We start from the raw sequence: 23,313 nt of genomic DNA on the forward strand, positions 1-23,313 counted from the left end.
CCATGCACTGCAACTATACAGGGTGTTTTGAAAAAGTACCAATATTCAGAGAGAAAGTAATATGCATCTAAAAAGGTCCTACAAATGTGTGTCTTAAAAGTAATATCTTCTGAGAAATGAACAAACGCTTACCATCACTGTAAGATTAACATAACTTTGACTGTGAGTTCATTAGTAAAAAAAACATACGGGAAAACAGAATCCATCCATTTGTCACTTTGTATTACGTGGAATACCTTTGTTTTGTTTGTATCAAGAGGCATTATTATCATTAAGGCATCTAGTCTATGTGATCTAAATTCATAGTTAACCGGTTTGAGTCCCGTTGGTGGAAAATAAATTTCACCATCAGAACGTTGCCTGGCGGGGTAGGAAAGGTGGTGGTATACAATTTAAAACCAATAGATTGCGTGCCAAAAAGCTTGTATTCAATTACAAACCTCTCTGCAGTGCTCATATAAAGCAAGGGCATATGACACTGCTGATGATGTACGTTAAGCCTTGCGCAGACCCCTTGCTGTAATTCGACAGGAGAAGGTTACGTGCCAATACCAGTAATTACCCTCTCCCTACGTCATCATCGTCATCTCATACCCAGACATGCAGATTGCCCATGGATATCAAATAAAACGATCTGCACCAAGTGGGCCAAACATGTCCTCAAGACACTCCCCGTACTCAAAGCCATAGACTACATTAAAAAAAAAAAACTGCACCGGTTGGGTAAGTTATTTTTGTATCTGTTGAACTGGAGCATGTTTGGTTGTAACTGTAATACTGTACTGTTATTTTATTTTCTGTTTAATGATTTAACTGCTTACAGCATATGAACAAATGATGGAATTCAACTAATTCCACAGAATATTTTCTGCTATGGGCAAGGAAATGGAAGCAACCGGCAGGCATGTAACTTGTATGTTGAAAAATAAACACACAAGGTACCAACTATGATAATCTTTAGTACCCTATTCCTGCAACTTTCAGAAAGGGGATCCCTAACAGCACGAACTACAGACCTCGACCAGTTCGCACATCTGATATGGAGCAGTGGGTACTGCAACAAGTGTACGACAATCCTGGACAAAGTATAAGAAGAACAGCTGCAGATGATGGTGTTACTCGTTCTGTAGTCATGGCAGTCCTTCATGAACAGTTGCTGTGCCCATATCATTTGCAACATGCCCAAAGTGATGGTGGTGGTGATTATTGTTTTAAGAGAAAATATAACTAGGCAACCACCCTCTGAACAAGTCCAAAGTCTGATGCTACAAGATCAGACCACCAGAATAAAATTCTACCAGTGGCGTCTCCAAAGATTTGATGAAGATAAGCTCTTCACAAAAGATTTTGTTTACCGATGAGGCAGCATTCATGGGAAAAAATTCATCATACCGATGTATGTGCTGATGCACTTGAACAGAGAAAACACCAGAGTAAATGCAGAATCAACATATGGGTAGGAAGTCTTGAGGACAGATTAACAAGATCCAACATTCCACACACAGTAAAATATTTGCTGCTCTTATAGTGATAATAAACATTTGCTCATTTCTCAGAAGATATTTCTTGTACGACCCATGTTTGACAGACTTCTTTTCAGAATACCCCAATATAAATGCTTTAACCACACCCACAAATTCTAGTATCAATGAACATGGTGCACATTCATCAAACTACAGAAATCAAATTTCATGCTATATAGAATAATTACACTAAGCAACAATGAAAACCATGTATAATGAATGTACTGACATTCAGTAACACAGAAGTCTCTCTTTAAACAAATATACACAACTGATAGAGAGAGACTGAAATTAGAAATTACCTGTTCTGGTGGGCGACAGGGAAGGTTAGGATCTGCACCACACAGAAGTAAAGCATTCACCACTTCATAGTGTTTTCCTCGCACTGCAGCATGTAGAGGAGTTTCGCTGTTGTTGTTACAGTAAACATTCAAGGTGAGAGGACTCAGCAAACACTCATTCTTCACCCCCTGTCCTGCAGTACATGGATGTTGAAGTTAGTTGAATTCTTGACAGGTAAAATTTTCAAGAATATCTATACTGTATTCATTGAAGATTTAAAGGCTTAGTATTGATACCATTAATCACTAAGTGAAGAGATATGAATCAAATAGTTGATATTTAAATTCCTTCAACAAGGCAAAAAAACAGAAAGAGTACTAATGACTATCATGACATATCCTTTCAGAAGGCTCTGTCAAGGCTAACTAACTAACCAACCAACCAACCAACCAACCAACTGGAAGATGTATTTTATGGGGAAATACACTGGGACAATAATCCTCTCTCAACTCTAATCATAGGAGAAAAGGAAATAAGTCCAACCCATTGAATAATCAAGGTATTAACAAAAAAGATAAAATGTAAATGAAGGACTCCCTACTAGGCCTTGCAATGGGTTGAAAGAGAACAAGACTTGAGCAAGCGAGTCTGATAAGAGATAAAACTAGGGAACCTGAAAAAAGTTAGTGGAAGCAATGCCAGGCACAGCTGGGACCTTTGCAGTTGCCACTCTCTGCCCCCAAACTGAGCCTTTGGAGTGAATATTACTGATGAATATACTGTGTGTAAGGGCCAGTTCTACCATCTACAGGTAAAATAACGTGTAACTTAGACTCCATATAAAAGGTTATTTCCGTTCAACCACTCCCGGCTAGCGTTATCAACACCATAAATCGTAGTTTCCCCGCTGCATAAATTATCGTCCAGTTCGAGGATTAGATAAAACTTTACCTACCGGGCAAGTCTTGAGAGCTGAACATTATTAGCTGTATTTTTTGTGTCATACAACTTAAATTAGCTCAGTATGTTGATAAAAACTTCATACTGTTAACAGTGATCGATACTGTATTGTAGGATTTTAATCATTTGCATCACTCCCATCCACAGTGTCAGGGACAATGACTGTATGTCAAGCTTTCGTGAAGAAAATCTACATGGATACAATATCAAAACCTATTTGAAAATCATCTCAAATGGGCTTTAGTTTTCGAATGTTAGTTTTTCAGTTTTCAAACATTAGTTATACATTTTTACATATGGCAATATTTAGGGAAGCCTTCTTATAGCATAACGGCTAAGATGCGAGCTTTGTAACATGAGGTACACAGGTTCAAGTCCCCATCACGATGGATTTTAGAAGTTTTATAATTAATTGTTGTATTCATTTGCATGCTTTTCTCATACATTATTTCATTCAAATGTTTAATCACAATATTGTATCTATTAGGAAAATGCTTTACATATGTGCTACTTATAGAAAATTATGTCCTGATTAAACATTACAATGAAATAAATTATCAATAAAAGGAAGCACAGAGTTAGTTGCAAATAAAGAATCATGGAGGCACTTGTTTAATTCACAGAAGCCTGCAGACAGAATGCTCACAGGTAATGAGTCCATAAGGAAGATGTATGTATGTATGTATGTATGTATGTATGTATGTATGTATGTATTGTAATGGTTATAGCGTCTGCCATGTCAACTTGCTATCGGCTGAATCGGCCCCAGCCCCTTACGCTCGACCGCGCCAATCACAAGCAGCACTTAAGTGCTGGGCGGGCCCTTCTCTCTTCTGTCCGTGGTCGCGCTGCATGGGACGACGGAAATTACTCGACTATTAATCTGGAGTCTTCCATCTCGCGAGGTTCCTGGATTCATCAAGCATCCGGACTGTTCTAGAAGGGCTGGCACAGGTATATAAGAGCAGTTACTTGCCTGCAGTGAGTTAGTGAGAGTTAGTGAGTGAGTGAGTGAGTGAGTGAGAGCGAGATTGAGTTCGCTGGTGTGAGTTAGCGAAGAGCGCAGTCAGTGATAGGCTAGGCTAAGATGTCAGCCTGACGGAGTATCTGCCTTTTGGAGCTGGGGACTCGTTCCTGTTTCCCTGATGTCGTGTGTGCGAGTCCCTTGAGGCCGGCTGCTGGAGAAGAACCTGAGGTGTTCTGGAGTAGCACGAAGGGAACACTGGGTGCCGACGTGTGCAGACTGCGAACGGGGTTCGATGGGTTGAGTGAACAGCGGATTCTATCCCGACCTGCGAGACTGACGTGTAGGCTGTGGACCGTGACAGCACTAACGAGTGTGACTGAGTGAGTGTAGTGTAAATAATCGATGACTCTGCGTGTGTGTTATTGTAGATGGAACATGAGAAACTAAGAGAGAGAGTACGAACCGTGTAAGTGTACTTGTGCAACTTGTAAGCTCAGCAAACGCGTGTGTGCGTGTGTAAATGTGTAATTGTAGTGCTTAGTTAATAAATCTTAGAAATAGGACGCTACCAGGTTCTGTACTCATTTATTTACTTATTTACCCCGCCAACACATTACTGTACGTATGTATGTATGTATGTATGTATGTATGTATGTATGTATGTATGTATGTATGTATGTACGTACGTACGTGTGGCGAAATGTCATTCCTCCGCCAAAGGAACCTAGAGAGCAGCAGCTCCTAGTCAACGGCCACGAGGGTGGAAAGAAAGCCACACTGGGTGGCGAAACATTCCTCCATCTGAAGGAACAGGGTGCAGCACTTTCCAACCAGCCAGCACGAGGACAGGAAGTAGGTAGCCATGCCAAGCCAACCCCCAGACAGTGAGTGAAAGCCAGTGGACCTCGCCACACACGTGTACATGCTTGTCTGTGCCTATGTAAAATGCCGTGCAAAATAAATGTAGTTCTATTTAATGTTTTGCTTACTGTAGCTATCAAGTTAATAAGTGTAGTGATCCCCACATACCATATTTTCTCACATAATTAATGTCCTTGCATAATTTATGCATCCAAATATTTTTAGGTCCTAAGTGGAGAAAAAGAAGTGTTCACGTATTTGACGCACCCACTTCTTCGAACATCCATCACGGAGCTCTGGATACGTTTCAAAATAAAGATCTCACTACTCAGTTAGCAGCCTTCCTATTGCAAAACTAGGCATTCCAAATACTGAGCAACGTGTTGTTATCAGCTGGTAGGAAATACCACTGCACTAGTTGAGTGAGAGAATCAGCGCAGAAGTGACTGGTGACGCTCTATTCCAGCTGGGTACAATCCTATTTTGCGAGTGTTTCGGGCCTCGGGTACGGGACGTGCGTTTTCTGTGATCTCAAAATTGTTTGTTAGTCCACAGTGACAAGTATTCGAGTAATATTGGATCATATAAACTCACAGTGAACAATTATGCTGAAACATACAGGAATAGGATAGGGCAGAGGGCCCCAAGTATTCAGTGTTTTAATGCAACCTACGCTACCACGGTAACAGAGAGTGCACTTCAAGCGACCAAGAAGTCTCGCAAAGCATTTTGCAGACCAAAAGGCAGCAAGTTTCTGTAAATAGAGGAGGATCTGCTTAAATATACGATTTCGTTATGCAACATTGGATATGTTGTTTCTCACGAAATGCTGTATTTTAAAGGTTGAGATAGCTACTAATCATGGAATCAGTGTCTTAGATTTGAAGTTTAGCCGTGGCTGGATGATTAATTTTACGAAGAGAAATGGACTTTCTCTTCAACGAAGAACATTATGCCAAAAAAATACCGAATGATTTCGACCAAAAAGTAATTCATTTTCATCGCTTTGTGTTTGAGAAGCGTAAAGTGAAGGAATGTTTGATCTCCCAAACAGGAACCGCAGGTCAGACGCCAGTCAGTATCCATGTGCCACAAAGTCGAACAATCGACAAGAAAGGAACATTGAGTGTTATCGTACGCATTAGCGGAAGCGAAAGACAATGATGTACTGCAATGCTTGCTGTAACAGCTGATGGCAGAAAGCTTGCACCTTGCGTTGTTCTAAAACAAAAAACAATGCCTAAAGTAAAATTTCCGCAAGGTATCCACGTTCATATCCAAGAAGACAGGGTGATGGACACGTCGCTCCTACAAGATTGGATACGAACAGTTTAGAGAAATCTAGCAGGGTCCTTCCTTCGATGCCCGGCCCTTCTCAAGTTGGACAGTTTTTTTTTTGCTGGTATGTCATTATTATGTACGTACATAAACTGTACTTTTATTATTTCATGTTTATTTCACTTCAGGTCGTATTGTCAGCTCGTAAAGGGGAAAAATGTTCTCTAGTGTTGATATGTCAAACTCACGTGTCCAACTTACCTGATCTGACTTTACAGAAAAAATATCAAGCGCGAATTTTACGCCAAATGACGATAACCACAAATGAGTTGAACCAATTGTGTTTATGATGATGATGCTTGTTGTTTAAAGGGGCCTAACATCGAGGTCATCAGCCCCTAATGGTAAGAAATGAGACAAAATGGAATGACAAATTAAAGTCCAAAATCCTCCACAGGCCAGAATTCAAAACGTGAGGATGAAGAATGAATGGATGGATATGAATTTAAAACAATCAGTGAGTCTGACCCGCAATGTCTCGCATTCACAGAAACTGATGCGAAACAATAGTATTACTGACTAAGGGACTGCGTCTATAGCCTAATACTGAATCGATGATGCTTTCAGTCTAAAGGGGTCCAAAATCCAAGTCATCAGCCTCTCATAATGGTACCTATCATTAGGAAAGTAGAACCACGGTATTTATCATGTTGCAGTACTAATATAAAGTAGCGTAGACTCGCGGCATTCCACACAGTACTACTCACAGGTAATGAAATTCGGACATGGAATACAGACCTATGATGTTTCGCACACTGCGGCGCTATTTACAGGCAACCCAAAACTATACAGGCAATGCAAACCTATGACGTTACTCACAAAAAAGGACTAACCTATTTTTTTTTTGCTTCACGTCGCACCGACACAGATATGTCTTACGGCAACGATGGGATAGGAAAGGCCTAGAAATTGGAAGGAAGCGGCCGTGGCCTTAATTAAGCTACAGCCCCGGCAGTTGCCTTGTGTGAAAATGGGAAACCACGGAAAAGCATCTTCAGGGCTGCCGACAGTGGGGCTCGAACCCACTATCTCCCGATTACTGGATACTGGCCGCACTTAAGCAACTGCAGCTTCGGGCTCTGTAAAATGGACTAACCACAGGGACCCGCACTATCCCGGGGTGTTCTTCACATAGTGGGTACTAAGCATAGGCAAGGCAGAACCATGGTGTCACTAATCCCATGGTGTTGCTCATATAAGGGTACGAATTACAGGTACTGTAGAATTACATAAAATCAGTTATTTGTCAATCTTATGTTAATTTTAAGGACACTTCCTCTAAAGCATTACTTTGTCAATTTTATATATTTTTCATCTAAACAGTGTTATGTGGCTGAAGATGTTGATAATATACGAAACATGTACCACTTTTGACCTTTAAAACTGCCTTAAGCAATCATTGTATCGACTAGGTGGAAAATAAATAAATACTTAATTGTGAAGGTACTGTAGAAGCCGACACCGTACTCTATTTCTACTAATCACAAACCTATTTGGCACCTAACATAGTGGTACTACGCGCAAGTAAAAGCAACCCATGGTGTTCCCTGCATGGTGGTACTAATCACAAGGAGTCTCATGGTTCTAATTTGATCATCCCTTGGTCGCCCCTTTTAGTCGCCTCTTACGACAGGCAAGGGATACCGTGGGTGTATTCTTCATCTGCGTCTCCCACCCACAGGGGGTTGTGTGTTTGGTCCGCGAGAGGTATTTTATTTCCCTCAAGTCTGCCGGCAAGCCGGTTAGGACCCCCCCTATCCAGCACTTGGGACGTGCCACGTAGGAGTATCACCTCTCCCCCTGCTACGCCAGCATAGTACGTTCGTGGAATTGTGTTTATATTATATTTGAGATATCTTTTAAATGTAAATGAGTTGTAAATAATTTTTAAATATCTGAATTTCTTGAATAATTTACATATCCGAAATTTCGCCTGTATTTTTTGTCAAAAAAAGTGCGTTAATTATGCTACAAAATATGGTATGTATGTTTTCCCTTTACAATATGCTTTACATCGCACCAATACAGATAGGTCTTCGGTGACGACACGACAGAAATGGCTAGGAGTACGAAGGAAGTAATTTGCCTGGTATGAAAATGGGAAACCACAAAGAACCATCTTCAGGGCCGCCAACAGTGGGATTTGAACCCACTATCTCCCGAATGCAAGCTGACAGCTACGTGACCCAAACCACACAACCACTCGCTCAGTATGTATGTATATGGAAATATGGAAGCCCATAAAAGACAGAGTTAAAAACAATGACAAACTTTGAATTTAAATGAATATAAAAAGACACAGATTAAATGAGGCTAGAACCTGTGCATCTTCTATGTTGGAATGAGCTCTTTGACCACTCTACTACGAGAATGCTTTTTGAAACTTTGGCTTACATGATGAATTATAACTGGTGTATCTTATGAAAACTGAAATTTTAAAATCTTGAGATTTTAAGGCCATTTAGGTATTGATTTTGAACCCACATAGATTAACCTCATGCAATGTCCATAATGCTACACACTCCCATGGTTTGGTTAGTTGGTGATAATCAGCGGATGAAAGTATAGGAAAATAAGATCGAAATTAATTTCATACATCTGGTGATAAACAGCATCTCAGTCGATAGCAAGTAATTGTTGAAAATCAGTCTCCACATCACTGAAGAGTTAAGAGTAAATTGGTAATCACACTGTGGGAGAGTAAGATGTAGACAAAAGTTACATATGGTACGCGAGTGGAGGAAGAATAAAGCTTGTTTTGAACAGACAAACAGTAATTGGTGGGTATTTTGTGAACAAAATGCAAAGTTTCCAGAAATCAAAGACAGGATATGAAACTATGTGATTGAAAAAAGACAGTTTGGATCTGCTGACATGAGTGAAAAGTGTCAGTTTAAAGCTTTAGCAATATCACGAGAGTTAAAAATAAAATTACAGACTGTAAGGCTAGCCAGCCATAGATGGTCCACATGTTTTTGAACGAAATAACCTCAGTTTTTGTAGTAAAACTAGTAATGTCTCTCAGCCAATTAAGACACAAAGAGGTGAATTTATGCAGATTTGTTATCTGTTTGTGCCAGAGATATTCGTATTTACTCTTGCAAATTGGCAATGCAGACCAGTTGCATTTACTGAACAGCAGTATTTATGGTTTTCAATACAATTACTTAAAGTAGCTATACAATTTTTTAAAAAAGTCAATTTTTTCCTTCCTATAATTAGGGTGCAGGGATTATTTGATGGTGAGGATTATTTGGTTATAGAGTATATGGTATTTTACATATTTTTTGAATCTCACAACAAAAAATTTTGATTTAATATTCTACATTCCATGCTCACCCAGTCAGTGTAATGTACTTATAAGAAGAACCTACCTTGGCCTTCCATTGATCTTAAGTTTAAACGAGCCATAATAGATTGAATGCCATCTGATATTCGTCTTCTTGTTGGACTAACATTTTCTGTGGCTTTGCTCTGTTCAGCATTATCCTCATTCTCTTTCAGAGCCTACAATGTACAATTACAAAAACAGCATTATGAAACCAACCAGAAGTATCTTTAACAAGCAAACACACACCATACATGAGATCAGTAAAAAGACAATTATATCAATTATATCAAAACATCTAGTCATATATATAACTACATTTGACACTTGTTAAATCCTTTCCTGTATATATATCAAGACATCAATTACCCAAGACACATCTAAATACCAATTATGACTAATCTTGACTTAAGTAAACCTCTGGGAAAATGGTCTTCACAGGAGCATGTGTTAATCGTGCATATTAACCAAGATTGCATATTAAATGGAAGACAACCAACTGTATGTACGGTATAACAGATATACAAAGCATCTTTAAGTTTTTTTTTGCTTTATGTCACACCAACACAGATATGTCTTATGGCGACGATGGGATTAGAAAGGCCTAGGAATGGGAAGGAAGCGGCTGTGGTCTTAATTAAGGTACAGCCCCAGCATTTGCCTGGTGTGAAAATGGGAAACCACGGAAAACCATCTTCAGGGCTGCCGACAGTGGGGTTCAAACCCACTATCTCCTGATTACTGGATACTGGCCGCACCTAAGTGACTGCAGCTGCATCGTTAAGTTCTGAGACTGATGAAACCATTCAACCTAAATTTTTTCCAAACCCTCATCATTCTTGCATTTTAATTTCCTCCACTTGCATCCTCCCAATGATGAAGGTGTAGCGATTGAATCACAATTCTTTATTATTGTTCTTGATCCCTCTATGGGTCAGTGGTACAGTGTCCGCTTCCGGATCGCAAGATTGTAGGTTCAAACCGGCTGAGGTAGTCAGATTTTTGATGGGAGGAACAAAGCCCATTCGGCACTCCATGTCACACAATGTTGACATGTAAAAGATCTCTGATGACACATCGAGTGTTTAGCAGACAAAATTAATTAAAACAGCCATAGATTGCCAAAGAGAAAACTGGTTTACTCCGTCTGCTATCTGGTACAGTAAAATATAACATTGAAATTGATGCACAGGCAGCCTACATGGCGATATGCAGCACTGATTGTGTGTCGCTCATGCATAACTCGCCGGTTGAAAAAAAACAGTTGAAAGATCCTTCTCAGCTGACAGCAGAGTCTTGGCTTTCATTGGGACTGCCTCCCCTTTCCTCCGTCACTCCTTACTGGCTTGTTTGGTTTCGGGAGTGTCGTAGTGGACCCACATTTTGTCGCAGGTGGTGATTCGACTAAAAAATGCACCGCCTTCTTCCACAAATCTTGCTATAAGCCTTTGACAGACCTCCAAACGTCTCAACTTCTGATTTTTGGTCAAAAAGTGAGCGACCCATCTGGAACACACTTTACAGAACTGTAGGTCGTTTGTGATGATTGCTCAACAGCTCCCATAACTTATTCCGACCAAATAATAAAAATCTTCCGGGCTATTATGCCGTGGTCCACTCCTCTCGCTTTTCCCAGACGTTTCGACTACTGCTGCGGTAGTCATCTTCTGTGGCGTCGTGTAGATACGCTCTCCTGTATCCCGCTGGCGACTGCGAAAGTTGTTTGGGAAGCAGCTGTATTTATATGTAAGTGTGCGGCCTCCAATTGGTTCGCGCCGTGCAATCAGACATCTGAAAGACTATCTGAAAACACGACCTCCGATTGGATCGTGCCGAGCAGCCTGGTGTTTGGTTGCGTCTCTGAGCACACGACCTCTGATTGGTTCGCGCCGTGCAGTATGTCACCAGGTTGAGTATATGAGGGCATGAATTCTGACTGGTTCGCTCCGAGCCTTCTGTCCTCTGATTGAATCTCGGAGTGCACGACCTCTGATTGGGTCGTGCCGATCAATGGATCCTCTGGTTGGTTGACTGTAATGTCCCTGATCTTAGTAAACTTCGGCCGTACGTTATATAAAGGGGTGTACCAGGCCTTGCTGAGTTTCAGTCCTTCCTCCTTTCTATTAAAGTTATCCGGATGTTTATGTATTTCGATTGCTTCCCTGTAGAGACGGGCGTGAAAGTGGGATGTTGTGGCCAGTATGTCAGTATCCTCGTAACGGATCTCATGCTTTCTGTCAAGCAGTGCATGCTCCGCTACTGCTGATTTGTCGTATTGCCCCAAGCGACAGTTCCTTTTGTGCTCCGTCAGCCGAGTATTGACACTTCTGCCAGTCGTGCCAATATAAACAGCTCCACAGCTGCACGGTATCCTATCGATCCCAATAGATGTTAGAGGGTCACGTGGAACTTTGGCAAAACGTAACGCGTTTCGTAGCTGTCGGGTCGGCTGAAAATGGTTTTAACATCGTGACGTTCAAGGAGCCTTCCAATACGATCTGTGACGTCCCGTATATACGGCAAATAAGCGATACCTTTCTTCCTGGGTTCTTCTCGCTTACTATTCGCTGGCTGTTTTCTGGGGTGAAGTGCTCTCCTGACCTCTTGTACCGTGTAGCCATTGGTTTGTAAGGCTAGATCAAGATGCCGTAGTTCTTTCTCGATGTACTCTGGTTCACAGACACCAAGGGTGCGATCCACCAAGGTCTTCATCACAGCGCGCTTCTGGACAGGATGGTGATTGGAAGTTTTGTTTAAGTATCGGTCTGTGTGAGTTGGTTTTCGGTATACTTGATGCCCTAGGGATCCATCATTTTTCCTCTTCACCAGCATGTCCAGGAAAGCTAATTCTCCATCCTTTTCCTTCTCCACAGTGAATTGTATACGAGGATGAATATTGTTCAGATGTGTAAGAAAACCGTCAAGTGCCTCCTCCCTTTGACGGAAAGCATGAGATCCATTACGAGGATACTGACATACTGGCCACAACATCCCACTTTCACGCCCGTCTCTACAGGGAGGCAATCAAAATACATAAACATCCGGATAACTTTAAGAGAAAGGAGGAAGGACTGAAACTCGGCAAGGCCTGGTACACCCCTTTATATAACGTACGGCCGAAGTTTACTAAGATCAGGGACATTACAATCGACCAACCAGAGGATCCATTACTCGGCACGACCCAATCGGAGGTCGTGCACTCCAAGATCCGATCAGACGACAGACTGCTCGGAGCGACCCAGTCAGAATTCATGCCCTCATATACTCAACCTGGTGACATACTGCACGGCGCGAACCAATCAGAGGTCGTGTGCTCAGAGACCCAACCAAACACCAGGCTGCTTGGCGCGACCCAATCGGAGGTCGTGCTTTCAGATAGTCAATCAGATGTCGGATTGCACGGTGCGAACCAATTGGAGGCCGCACACTTACATATAAATACAGCTGCTTCCCAAACAAATTTCACAGTCGCCAGCTAGATACAGGAGAGCGTATCTACACGACGCCACAGAAGATGACTACCTCAGCAGTAGTCGAAACGTCTGGGAAAAGCGAGAGGAGCGGACCACGGCATAATAGCCCGGAAGATTTTTATTATATTGACACCAGCCGTGAAAGCCTTCGTACTTTAATTATTCCGACCTGTTTTGCAATTTCTGATACTCTCGCCCGTCAATCGTCTTCAAGAATTTTCGAACCGCACAAATATTTTTGTCCGTAATGCTGGTCCGAGAACAGCAATCATGTTACTGATTTTCCACACGTTCTTGTCCTTCCTTGAACTCTTTATGCCAGGCAAACATACACGTCCTTGACAATGCTTCATCAATGTACTGTGCAGTCAATCTCTGGAAAATTTCTGTCGCTAGAATTCCTTCACATGCAAGAAATTTTATAATTATGTACTGCGCAATGGAGGGGTGCACCTGCTGCACGACATTGTAAGCGTCACTGACGAAGCGGTTGGAAGTTCGTAATGGCCACTTCTCTCCACTCCTAACGGCCCCACCCAAGCATACTCTAAGCACGGATCCGGTCCTACTAACTGTTGATTCTCAGGAACAAAAATCCTGTTTATATTTGATTGACCTACATATAATGATAATTATCTTTAAACGAGGTACTGAGGAACCAGAAGTCTTAAACAATATATCAAGGGACTACTCTTACATTTAAATTATTACAGAGGCAAATATCTGGGCCACAATTTGATTCATTACTGAATTACTGAAGAATTTAGCACAGAGATTAATATTCTAAAGTAAGAGTAATTTTCATTCATTCATTAATTCATATTAAACAAAGGAGCAATACTCATGTGAACAGATCTCCCTACACAGATTGCAACTAAATGCACACAATACATCACTGATGAATGGAAATTTTCAGAAAAACTCCCAAATTAACTGGAAAGTATAAAAGCATACAGTTAATTATAAAAAGCCAGTCATTAAATTGGTCTCCTTTGGAAAAAAAATAATTTAATGACCTTTGTTACACCTTATTTTTTTTGTGGTAATATCTAAGTTTTTTTTTTCTTCAGGTGTAATACTGTTAACATATGTTTTCTCTTTCAGGCAGTTTATAAATTTATTTACTCACAGTTAGTTTTGGCAAACTGAAGAGCCTAACAGTTATAAATTTGGTACACTAGTCACAGATTTTTATTGGTAACTAATTTAAAATTGTCTATATAAGTAAGCACTGGTAAAAGACTGGGGTAAAATAAACTGAAAATGACTCACTGAAGGCAATGGTACTATCCGCACAACACAGAACAGGAAAAATTCTCACAAATATAACTATGGTTTTTCAAAAATTATATCCTGTGATGACCACTCTCCCCAGTAACAAACACAAGACTAGCCAGAATACACAGATCTGCCTGAGTCCTTGTTTTTGTAGGCCACACTTCTATTTTTACAATCCCAGTGCTTGACCAAGTGCCACCAACCTTCAAGTCACATCTTTCATGAGGTATATATTTTTTCAATACATTATCCTGTTTTAATGACAGACCATTTTTCAATCATGTAAAGCCATGGGAAGTGATTATACATACTTCCAACTGTCTGAAATTGGTTAATGGATGGCTTTACACAGACACAGAAAAGAATTACACAGGAAAGCACATGAGCTTATGAGACAATATAACAGTTCTAACAATATTCAATAAAATAAAATAACAATTGCAGGTACCTTTATCCGGTAAGCCTTGACGCGAAACTTGAGAAGAAGGTCGACCATCTTATAGTTGCCCAGGAGTGCTGCTACATATATGACATTCTGTCCACTCACATCTTTCATGTTTATGTCAAATGGCATTTCATATTCCCATTCACCAGTTGGATCTCTGAAAATGAAGAGAAATTAAGCATGAAGAAAAGTTGAGATAAAACAATGAGAAATAATAAAGCTTTCATGTACATTCTTCCCAAACCAGTTGTATACATTTTGGGTAATATCGACAAGTCTGCTACAAATTTAAGCTGTGAATTAACTTATTTGTTGGCTTTAATGTTCCTTATAATAATATTCCAGTGAAGCTTAACTTGTAGGATTCTAGCATAATATAGCAGATATTTTAAATACAGGTGGTCAAATGGACTGTATCACTATTGATCTAACCAAGGCGTTTGATAGGGTAGATCATATGAGATTACTGCCTAAAATGAGGGCTATTGGTCTAGACATGAGTGGCTGAATGGGTGGCAAAATTTCTAGAAAACAGAACTTGGAGAATTTAGAGTACGTGAAGGGTTATCTGATACTATAATGATTAGGAGTGGGGGCAGGGGGGGGGGGGGCGGCCTGCAGGGCAGTATTATTGGACCTTTACATTTTATTATATACAGGGTGGTCAGAAACAACATGAAGTGGGTATATGGGCATTAAAGGGTTGGTCACATTGATAAATAATTTGAAAAAATAATTTGATATCTTGCCGTTGTCATGTTATCAACTGCTGAAGTAAGCCAATCAGATTGCTTCGCTGGCAAATCCAAATGGGCTTTGCGAGGCGGTGTTGCTAAATCTGCATGTGGCTTAAGACCGGCTAGAGATCCATGCTGAGAAATCAGCATCAAACACAACACACCATGGATTTCAGCCAGTGACATAGGAGTGTATTTGCTATGGCACAATTCTGTCAGCTCGGAGGTCTGTGTTCAGATTGCTTCCCTGACAAAAGGTATTTTTCTTCGACTGGTGTTCTCAAACTAGTCTTAAACAATATGCAGGTTTAGCAACACCACCTCGCAAAAACCATTTGAATTCACCCGTGAAGCAATCTGGTTAAATTTAGCAGTTGATAAAATGATAACAGTGTGAGATATTGAATTATATTTTTCAAATTAATTATCGGTATGACCAACCCTCCAACGCTCTTGTTTCCAACCATCCTGTATATATAAATGATACGAGTAAAGAACTGGAATCACAGATAAGACTATTTGCAGATGATGTTATACTGTATAGAGTAGTAAATGAGTAGCAGGATTGTGAGCGACTGCAGGGGGACCTAAACAATGTTGTGATATGGACAGCGAACAATAGTATGATGGTAAATGGGATAAAAAGTTAAATTGTACGTTTCACCAAGAGGAAAAATCCTCTCAGTTTTAGTTACTGTGTTCATGAGGTGATAGTACCTCAAGGGGAAACTGTAAGTATGGTACCTAGGTGTTAATATAAGGAGTGGTCTTCATTGGGGTAATCATTAATGGGATTGTTAAAAAAGGTTACAGATCTCTTAACATGCTTATGAGAGTATTTAGGGGTTGTAGTAAGGATTTAAAGGAGAGGGCATATAACTCTTTGGTAAGACCCCAATTAGAGTATGGTTCCAGAGTGTAGGACACACACCAGGACTACTAGATACGAGAACTGAAAAAGGTGCAAAGGAAAGCAGCATGATTTGTTCAGGGTGATTTCTGATTAAAAAATGTTACAAAAATGTTGCAAACTTGGGCTGGGAAGACTTGGGAGCAAGGAGACAAGATGGTCGACTATGAGGTATGTTATCGAGTTGTCAGAAAGACGGCATGGAATGACATTAGTAGACTAATAAGCTTGAGCAAGGCTTTTAAAAGTTTCTTTATTATTTGCTTCACGTCGCACCGACACAGATAGGCCTTATGGCGATGATGGGATAGGAGAAGCCTAGGAATGGGAAGGAAGCGGCCGTGGCCTTAATTAAGGTACAGTCCCAGCATTTGTCTGGTGTGAAAATGAGAAATCACGGAAAACCATCTTCAGGGCTGCCGACAGTGGGGTTCGAACCCATTATCTCCCGAATGCAAGCTCACAGCTGTGCGCCCCTAACAGCTTTTAAAAGTAGGAAAAACCATAATATGAGGATAAAGTTGGAATTCAAGAGGACAAATTGGGACAAATATTAATTTACAGGATGAGGAGGAACGAACTGGAATAAATTATTAAGGGAAATGCTCGATAAATTTCCCGAGTTCTTGGAAAACATTTTAAAAAAAGCTAGGTAAACAACTAGGGAATCTGCCACCTGGGTGACAGCACTAAATGCAGATCACTGATGATATATTATGGGTTCACGGCACTTAGAAATGATTTTGAAAGTGATACATATTGGGTGGTGTGAATAAAAATGAGTCTAAGCGAGTGAGCATGTGCTCGCTGAGTGCCCGAGTGTCTTCCTGCCGATGAGCTTCCACTCAGCATTTGCGGTGAATAAAAATGTAGGGCGGAAGCACAGTATACTCTAGAGTGTCTGGAGCAGCAACTCAGTGTCACTGATCAAGGTCGTGCACGTGCCATGTATATAACACCTTAGACTGCGATAACACTTCGATGACTTCCGGGTAGTTCAATGCTTAACATGGCAGGCGACAGTATGGAATTCCAGTCCGCTTTTATCTCGTTTTTAAAGGAACATACAATTACGTTTTGATTTTTGATTTTTTTGCTGGTGGCTTTACGTCGCATCGACACAGTTAGGTCGTATGGTGACGATGGGACAGGAAAGGGCTAGAACTGGGAAGGAAGCGGCCGTGGCCTTAATTAAGGTACATCCCCAGCATTTGCCAGGTGTGAAAATGGGAAACTACGGAAAACCATCTTCAGGGCCACCGACAGTGGGGTTCGAAACCACTACCTCTCGAATACTGGATACTGGCCGCACTTAAGCGACTGCAGCTATCGAGTCACAATTACCGGATAAGAAGCACAAGAAAAAAAGTGCAATAAATTAAGTTCAGTGTGAACTACTTGGTAAATTTAACTTAAATATGTCCGTCCAACAACTATCTGACTGGCTGAATGGTTAGCATCGAGGCCTTCAGTTCAGAGGGTCCCGATGGGAAGGGGATTTTAATCGCCTCTGATTAATTCTTCTGGCCCAGGGACTGGGTGTTTGTGTTTGTCCCAACACTTTCCTCTTCATATTCACACAACACACTGCACTGCCAACCACCACAGAAACACGCAATAGTGATTACATTCCTCCATGTAGGGTTGGCGTCCGGAAGGGCATCCGGCCGTAAAACAGAGCCAAATCCACATATGTGTGGCACAATTCTCACCCGCGACCCCAAAGAGGTGGGTAAAGCGGTAGAAGAATTTCGGAACAACAACTGTTCGTAAAAAATTACAAAACATGAAAACAAGACTGAAATATAAAGTAGAATTAAAGCGTATGGGAAACAAATGCATATCGTTAAAATGATGGGAGAAGCGGCTGATGATTCTGATGGAGGGGGAGAATAACCCTATCATCAGCAGTCAGAAAGGTAGGAAATCTTAGCCTGAATATTACGACATTAATAAATTGAGGAAAATGAATTATGATGAAAATAATATATATTGAGAATTGAATATCATTTTTAAGGAGTCAGATCTGCAGGACCGGACGGGTTGGCCGTGCGCAGGCACTGTGATTTTCTGCCAGTTAGGCTGCCTGCATTTCAATTTCTAAATTCCGTTTTACCCTACCAGATGGCAGAGAAACGGATCTCTATGGGCGATCTATGGCTGAGTTTTAATTAATGTTGTTGGCTAAACACCAAATGTGTCACCAGAGATCTTTTACATACCGGCATCATATGACATGAAGTGCTGAATTAAGTTTTTCTCATCCTTCAAAGATTTGACCACTGCTGTCAGGTTTGAACATGTGAACTTGGGATCCAGAGGATGGCACTCTATCACTGATCCACAGAGGGAGCTATCCATTATAGTAATCACTACAGAAGTGAAATGCTAAGAATTAAACAAATCTTTAGAAAACAATATTCTGACTTCATGGAAAAACAGCAGTCAGTGTGTGAATGTTAGCATTCCAACAGTTTCCTTTCTACTTCCTTTCTGAGTTCAGATAATGAATCAGTATTATCTTGGTCATACTGGTAACATGGCATAGTCTAAGTAATGCAATAAATCAACTTTCCAACTCATTCTTGTTTAGAAATGTCTGCTTTCCAATCATTTCTAACTTCCTTGGAACACTGTCTTTTAAATGTTCCAGCCATTTTACAGTCACACCCACATTTCTGTTCACATTGCAATATTCAATCTACGTTTCTCACTTTCCAGACAGTGTACAGGATCCCTTGTGTGTATACCTTCTTCCACTTTTCCTAAATGAGGGTGTCATAAGAGGCAGCTACTAAAATCGCCATGTCTTCTTTGAGCCAGTTAGACCACCATCCTTGGGAGACCTACGGTACCGGATTCTTCCCGAGTCATACCGAAAGGCTATCTTTGCCAACAAATTCTCTTCATCTCTAACAACATAGCACTGGGTGTACGATTTGCCCGTGTCATCTTTGCCTTTCTGGAAGAGAATGGTGTTTCGGTCAACCAAACTGAGCAATCAGTCTTCATAATTAAACTGAACCTGACTACCCAAGATTTGACCAACATTTCATGAAAATAAACAGACTTATTTAAATAATAAGGAATACACTCTTGATCACGTAACAGAGAAATAACGCTTTTAACTGCTCTTGTTGATTTTTGCAACATTGCTTTCTCAACTGCTTTCTGATACATATTATACTTTGAAACAACTGTATTGGGTTACCATAGGCATTATAACTGACGAACTCCCTTCTATGTCAATTCAGAGGTTACTGATTCTCAGTAATATTTTATAGCCACATATCACCAGATAAGAAACCCTTTCTCAACTGTGGTTGAGAATGCTATAGAATGAAGTGTTTCTCATTCATGAGAATGTTAGGCAACAAAGACTTATGGATCTTGCGTGGAAAACAGGTCTAAAATCAAGCATCCATGAGTTTCAATCCCAAAGAATTCAGTGTCTTTCCAACCCAAGCAACCCAAGCAATCTTAGCAGTACTCTTAACAGTTTTTTAGCACCCACTGATATAAAACAGGGCGCAAGGACTGTATATAAAGATATGAAAATACATATATACCAGAAATTGCCAATTTCACACATGAAATACCATGAGTGTTCACAAAGCAGCAGAATACACCTAGCACATCCACGTGATTGCAACACATGGCTGCAGTACTAAAGTGAGTCAGTGATTCTATGGAAATATTAGCAATACTCAAAATTAAAGAGGAAAGAGTATCAAAAACACCAATAGTTTGCCTATAGGCCACTAACTCAACTAACAAATAAAATTTTAATTTCAAAAATACCTAAAGGCATCAAATCCAACACATGTGAAATAAGCCCAGTCAAGGTGTTGAACCAGCATTGATGAAGTACATACAGTAAATAACCATGAGTGCATTTATTGGTGGTTGTTTTATCACAATATGTTTGGTACATTCCTATTTCTAACATAACTCTAATTAATACTCTCTGCATGGTATGGGCTGTGTAGATTTTAACTTGTGTTCAGGACATAATGGTTTTGAATCCCATTATCAGCAGCACTGAAAATGGGTATCTATGATTTCTCATTTTCACACCAGGTATATGCTAGGGCTGTACCATATCTTAAGATCATGGTTGCTTCGTTCTTAGTCCTAGCGCTTTCCTATCCAACTGTTGCAAAAACAAAAAAAAAAAAGCCTGTCTGAGTTTTTATGATATAAAATCACGAGCAAAAATAATATTCTGCCAGTACACTGGCTTCAATTTTATTGTATTTATGATCATGCCAACATCCTAAGCTAAATAAATAATTCAACCTTACTACTATTCACTTAAGAACACTAACTTACATCTCTCTTCCTGTCAAAAAATTGTATGTACCAGTGATTCTCGGGAGTTTTCTCTTAATAACCTGCAATCCTTTTCTTCTGCAAATTTAATTTTAATTAAAACCTTGTATTTTTTGTTAAATTCCATCAGTTTCATATGATGATAAGAGTTGAAAAGCATCACAGCTTGTGCTTGTATTGAAACAATTCTTTTTATCATTTTTACACTTCTCTTTTCAGGTAGTGTGTTAACTCAGTCATGACATCACCAGCCCTGCATACAGCCAACAATTTAAATCCTGATGATTGGATATTAAATTTTCAAAATGAAAAATTACACATCTGTGATTCAGATTCCACAAAAAAGGTGGCTTATGACCACAAGGTTTGAATTCATGTAAAACTAAGTTCATCAAAGTTACTTTACTCTTGAAGAATAGAACTCATTTAATGAGAATATTTGCTACAAAAATTACCATCAACGTTCTCATTTTGATGATATTTTGATTTCAAAGCTGTCAAAAAATTCAAAAAGGCATGAACATCTCTCTAAAAATGGTGTCAAGAATTTTAAAGGGATATTTCACTGGAAGGTGAACTAATGTGTCTTCAGTTTATCCCAGTTACTAGTGGTTTAATGTCACAATGAAACATGCAGGTTTTAATGACACAGGGTGGGGTTGTGCTCAGAATGAATAGGTAGCAACCCTGGCATTTGTCTGATATGAATATTGGGAATCCGTGGAAAACAAGCTTCAGGCTTCCCAACAATATTTAAAGGTTTAAGGCTATATGCACTTCCTGATGCCATATGATTTTTCGAGTATAAGAATTCTACGGTCAATGAGGTCAAAATGTTAGACCAAACAAGGAGGGTATTAATATGCCCAGTTCCAATGTATACAGCTATCCACAAAATGTCCTTGTTCAACACTTTTTCACTGACTCCTACAGTTCCCAACTGAATTAGTGAGACATTAAGTTTACTAGTCTTAGAGAGGAAAGATGGGCAAGTGAATCATCTTAAATGCAATCTTATTTTAATGAGAATAAAAATCACAATTTCACAAACAAAACATTCTTGACTATATTTAAATGTATGAATCAATTTCATTTATGAATGTCTTACAATATCTGAAAGATAATGAAGTACAAATTATGTCAAAATATTACATCATCACTTTGACAAGACTTCACAAAAAGTACGCTCCTCCTACTCCAAAGATTGTTTGTTAAGTAGAAAGTAACTAAGATTTTTGGGTAACTTGTATCATTAATAATATACTTCAATACAACTAAGCATACTGACTTTGATACTAAATTACAATTGCTACAATGAGTTACCTGTATTTTTGCATCAGGTGTGGAGGGTATGGATATTTGAGTAGTAGTTCCATAACACTGATATGGCCGTTAATACAGCAGGCATGTATGGGCAGCCACCTTTCCACAGTGGGCTGCTGGACAAGCTCAGGGAACCTCTGTCACAACAAAAGTTAACATGTAAAGCAACTTGGTGAATATATTATATTACTAGACCTGAGAATTGTATGCATGCATGTCTTTACTGAGCTGGCATATATGAACAAAATGTTGAGGTTTAACAAATCTCTTGGAATTAAAGGCTTACATCAAAATTTTATAGTGCATGTTTGAGCATATTTGGACATTAATGCATATTTGTACATATTTTGTTTCCAGGTATTTGAAGAGGTTCATGACTTAGCAGACAATGGAAGCTACAGAAGGATCGACATCATTGCCTTCAAAAATAAGAAGAGGTTACATCATTGACCCAACTGTCCGCTTTGAAAGCCGAAAGTCGGAGACCGCAGATGTCAACCTTGAGAAGAGGAATATTTACCTACCAACAATTCCCAACTACAGGGAGAAATAGCAGTTTCAGGAAATCGACATAGTGGGTCTGATGACTGGAGCAAGGGGAACAATTCCCGTTTTTGCTGCCAATTTTTGGAAACAGATGTCCTATCCTCATCACTAGATGGGGGCTTCGTTCATTCCATTCCTGAACCGGTCAAATGACTGGAAACAGGCTGTGGGTTTTCATTTTCATGTCTCTGCCAGTTAGAACATTAGGGGAAATTGCCAGAGCCTTAAGGGGTTCATTAATAATTCTAAGAAATGATTGTTACGGGTAATCATGTTACAATCTATTTCTCTTCTAAAAATTAATGTAAAATGTAATATTGCAAGGCAGCCTCTGCATAAGAGGAAGTATTTCATAAAATTAAATAAAACTGCATTATTTCATATTTTCCATGCACATAAAACAAGCCAATTTTAATAATAATAATGCTATTTGCATTACGTCCACTAACTACTTTTACGGTTTTCGGAGACGCCGAGGTGCAGCAATTTTGTCCTGCAGGAGTTCTTTTACGTGCCAGTAAATCTACCGACATGAGGCTGACGTATTTGAGCACCTTCAAATACCACCGGACTGAGGCAGGATCGAACCTGCTAAGTTGGAGCTAGAAGGCCAGCGCCTCAACCGTCTGAGCCACTCAGCCTGGCGAAGCCAATTTTGGCCAACCCTGAAGTTTGAGAAAGGAGTGATGGCCAGAGGTATTTGTGGACAAATTTAGACATTTTTAAACACTTCTGTTTTTAATAGAGAACAAAATATAACAAATCTGCAGAAAAGAAATATTTTAAGAGGGGGGGGGGGGAATATGGGCATGGGTTTCTTTGGAGGGGGGCAGTCATATATATCTGGGCATCCACGACTATACTGAGTTTTGACATTTGCATGGTGCTACCTCCTCTACCTTTGGATATAAATCAGCTAAAGGATTACAAACATAAAGCGCAGAATGTATCAGTAGAGTGAAGATAAGTAAAAATAGATAAATTATAACAGCACAAAAAAATTCAATGTT

The 23,313-nt window shown here is 39.9% G+C and overlaps 1 protein-coding gene across 1 annotated transcript in view; it reads right to left on the bottom strand.

Moving 5' to 3' along the window:
• The window catches only part of Lrrk (Leucine-rich repeat kinase), a 483,935-nt gene that overhangs the window by 256,003 nt on the left and 204,619 nt on the right, over positions 1 to 23,313 (bottom strand). The window contains exons 7-10 of the mRNA XM_067152496.2: positions 21,758 to 21,894; positions 14,459 to 14,612; positions 9,306 to 9,438; positions 1,826 to 1,998 (exon numbers count right to left, since the gene is read on the bottom strand). Of these exons, the coding sequence (XP_067008597.2) occupies positions 1,826 to 1,998; positions 9,306 to 9,438; positions 14,459 to 14,612; positions 21,758 to 21,894 (597 nt within the window). The remainder of the gene's footprint in view (positions 1 to 1,825; positions 1,999 to 9,305; positions 9,439 to 14,458; positions 14,613 to 21,757; positions 21,895 to 23,313) is intronic.

The sequence above is a fragment of the Anabrus simplex genome, chromosome 8 (genome assembly GCF_040414725.1).
Source record: "Anabrus simplex isolate iqAnaSimp1 chromosome 8, ASM4041472v1, whole genome shotgun sequence".
Classification (NCBI taxonomy): Eukaryota; Metazoa; Arthropoda; class Insecta; order Orthoptera; family Tettigoniidae; genus Anabrus; species Anabrus simplex.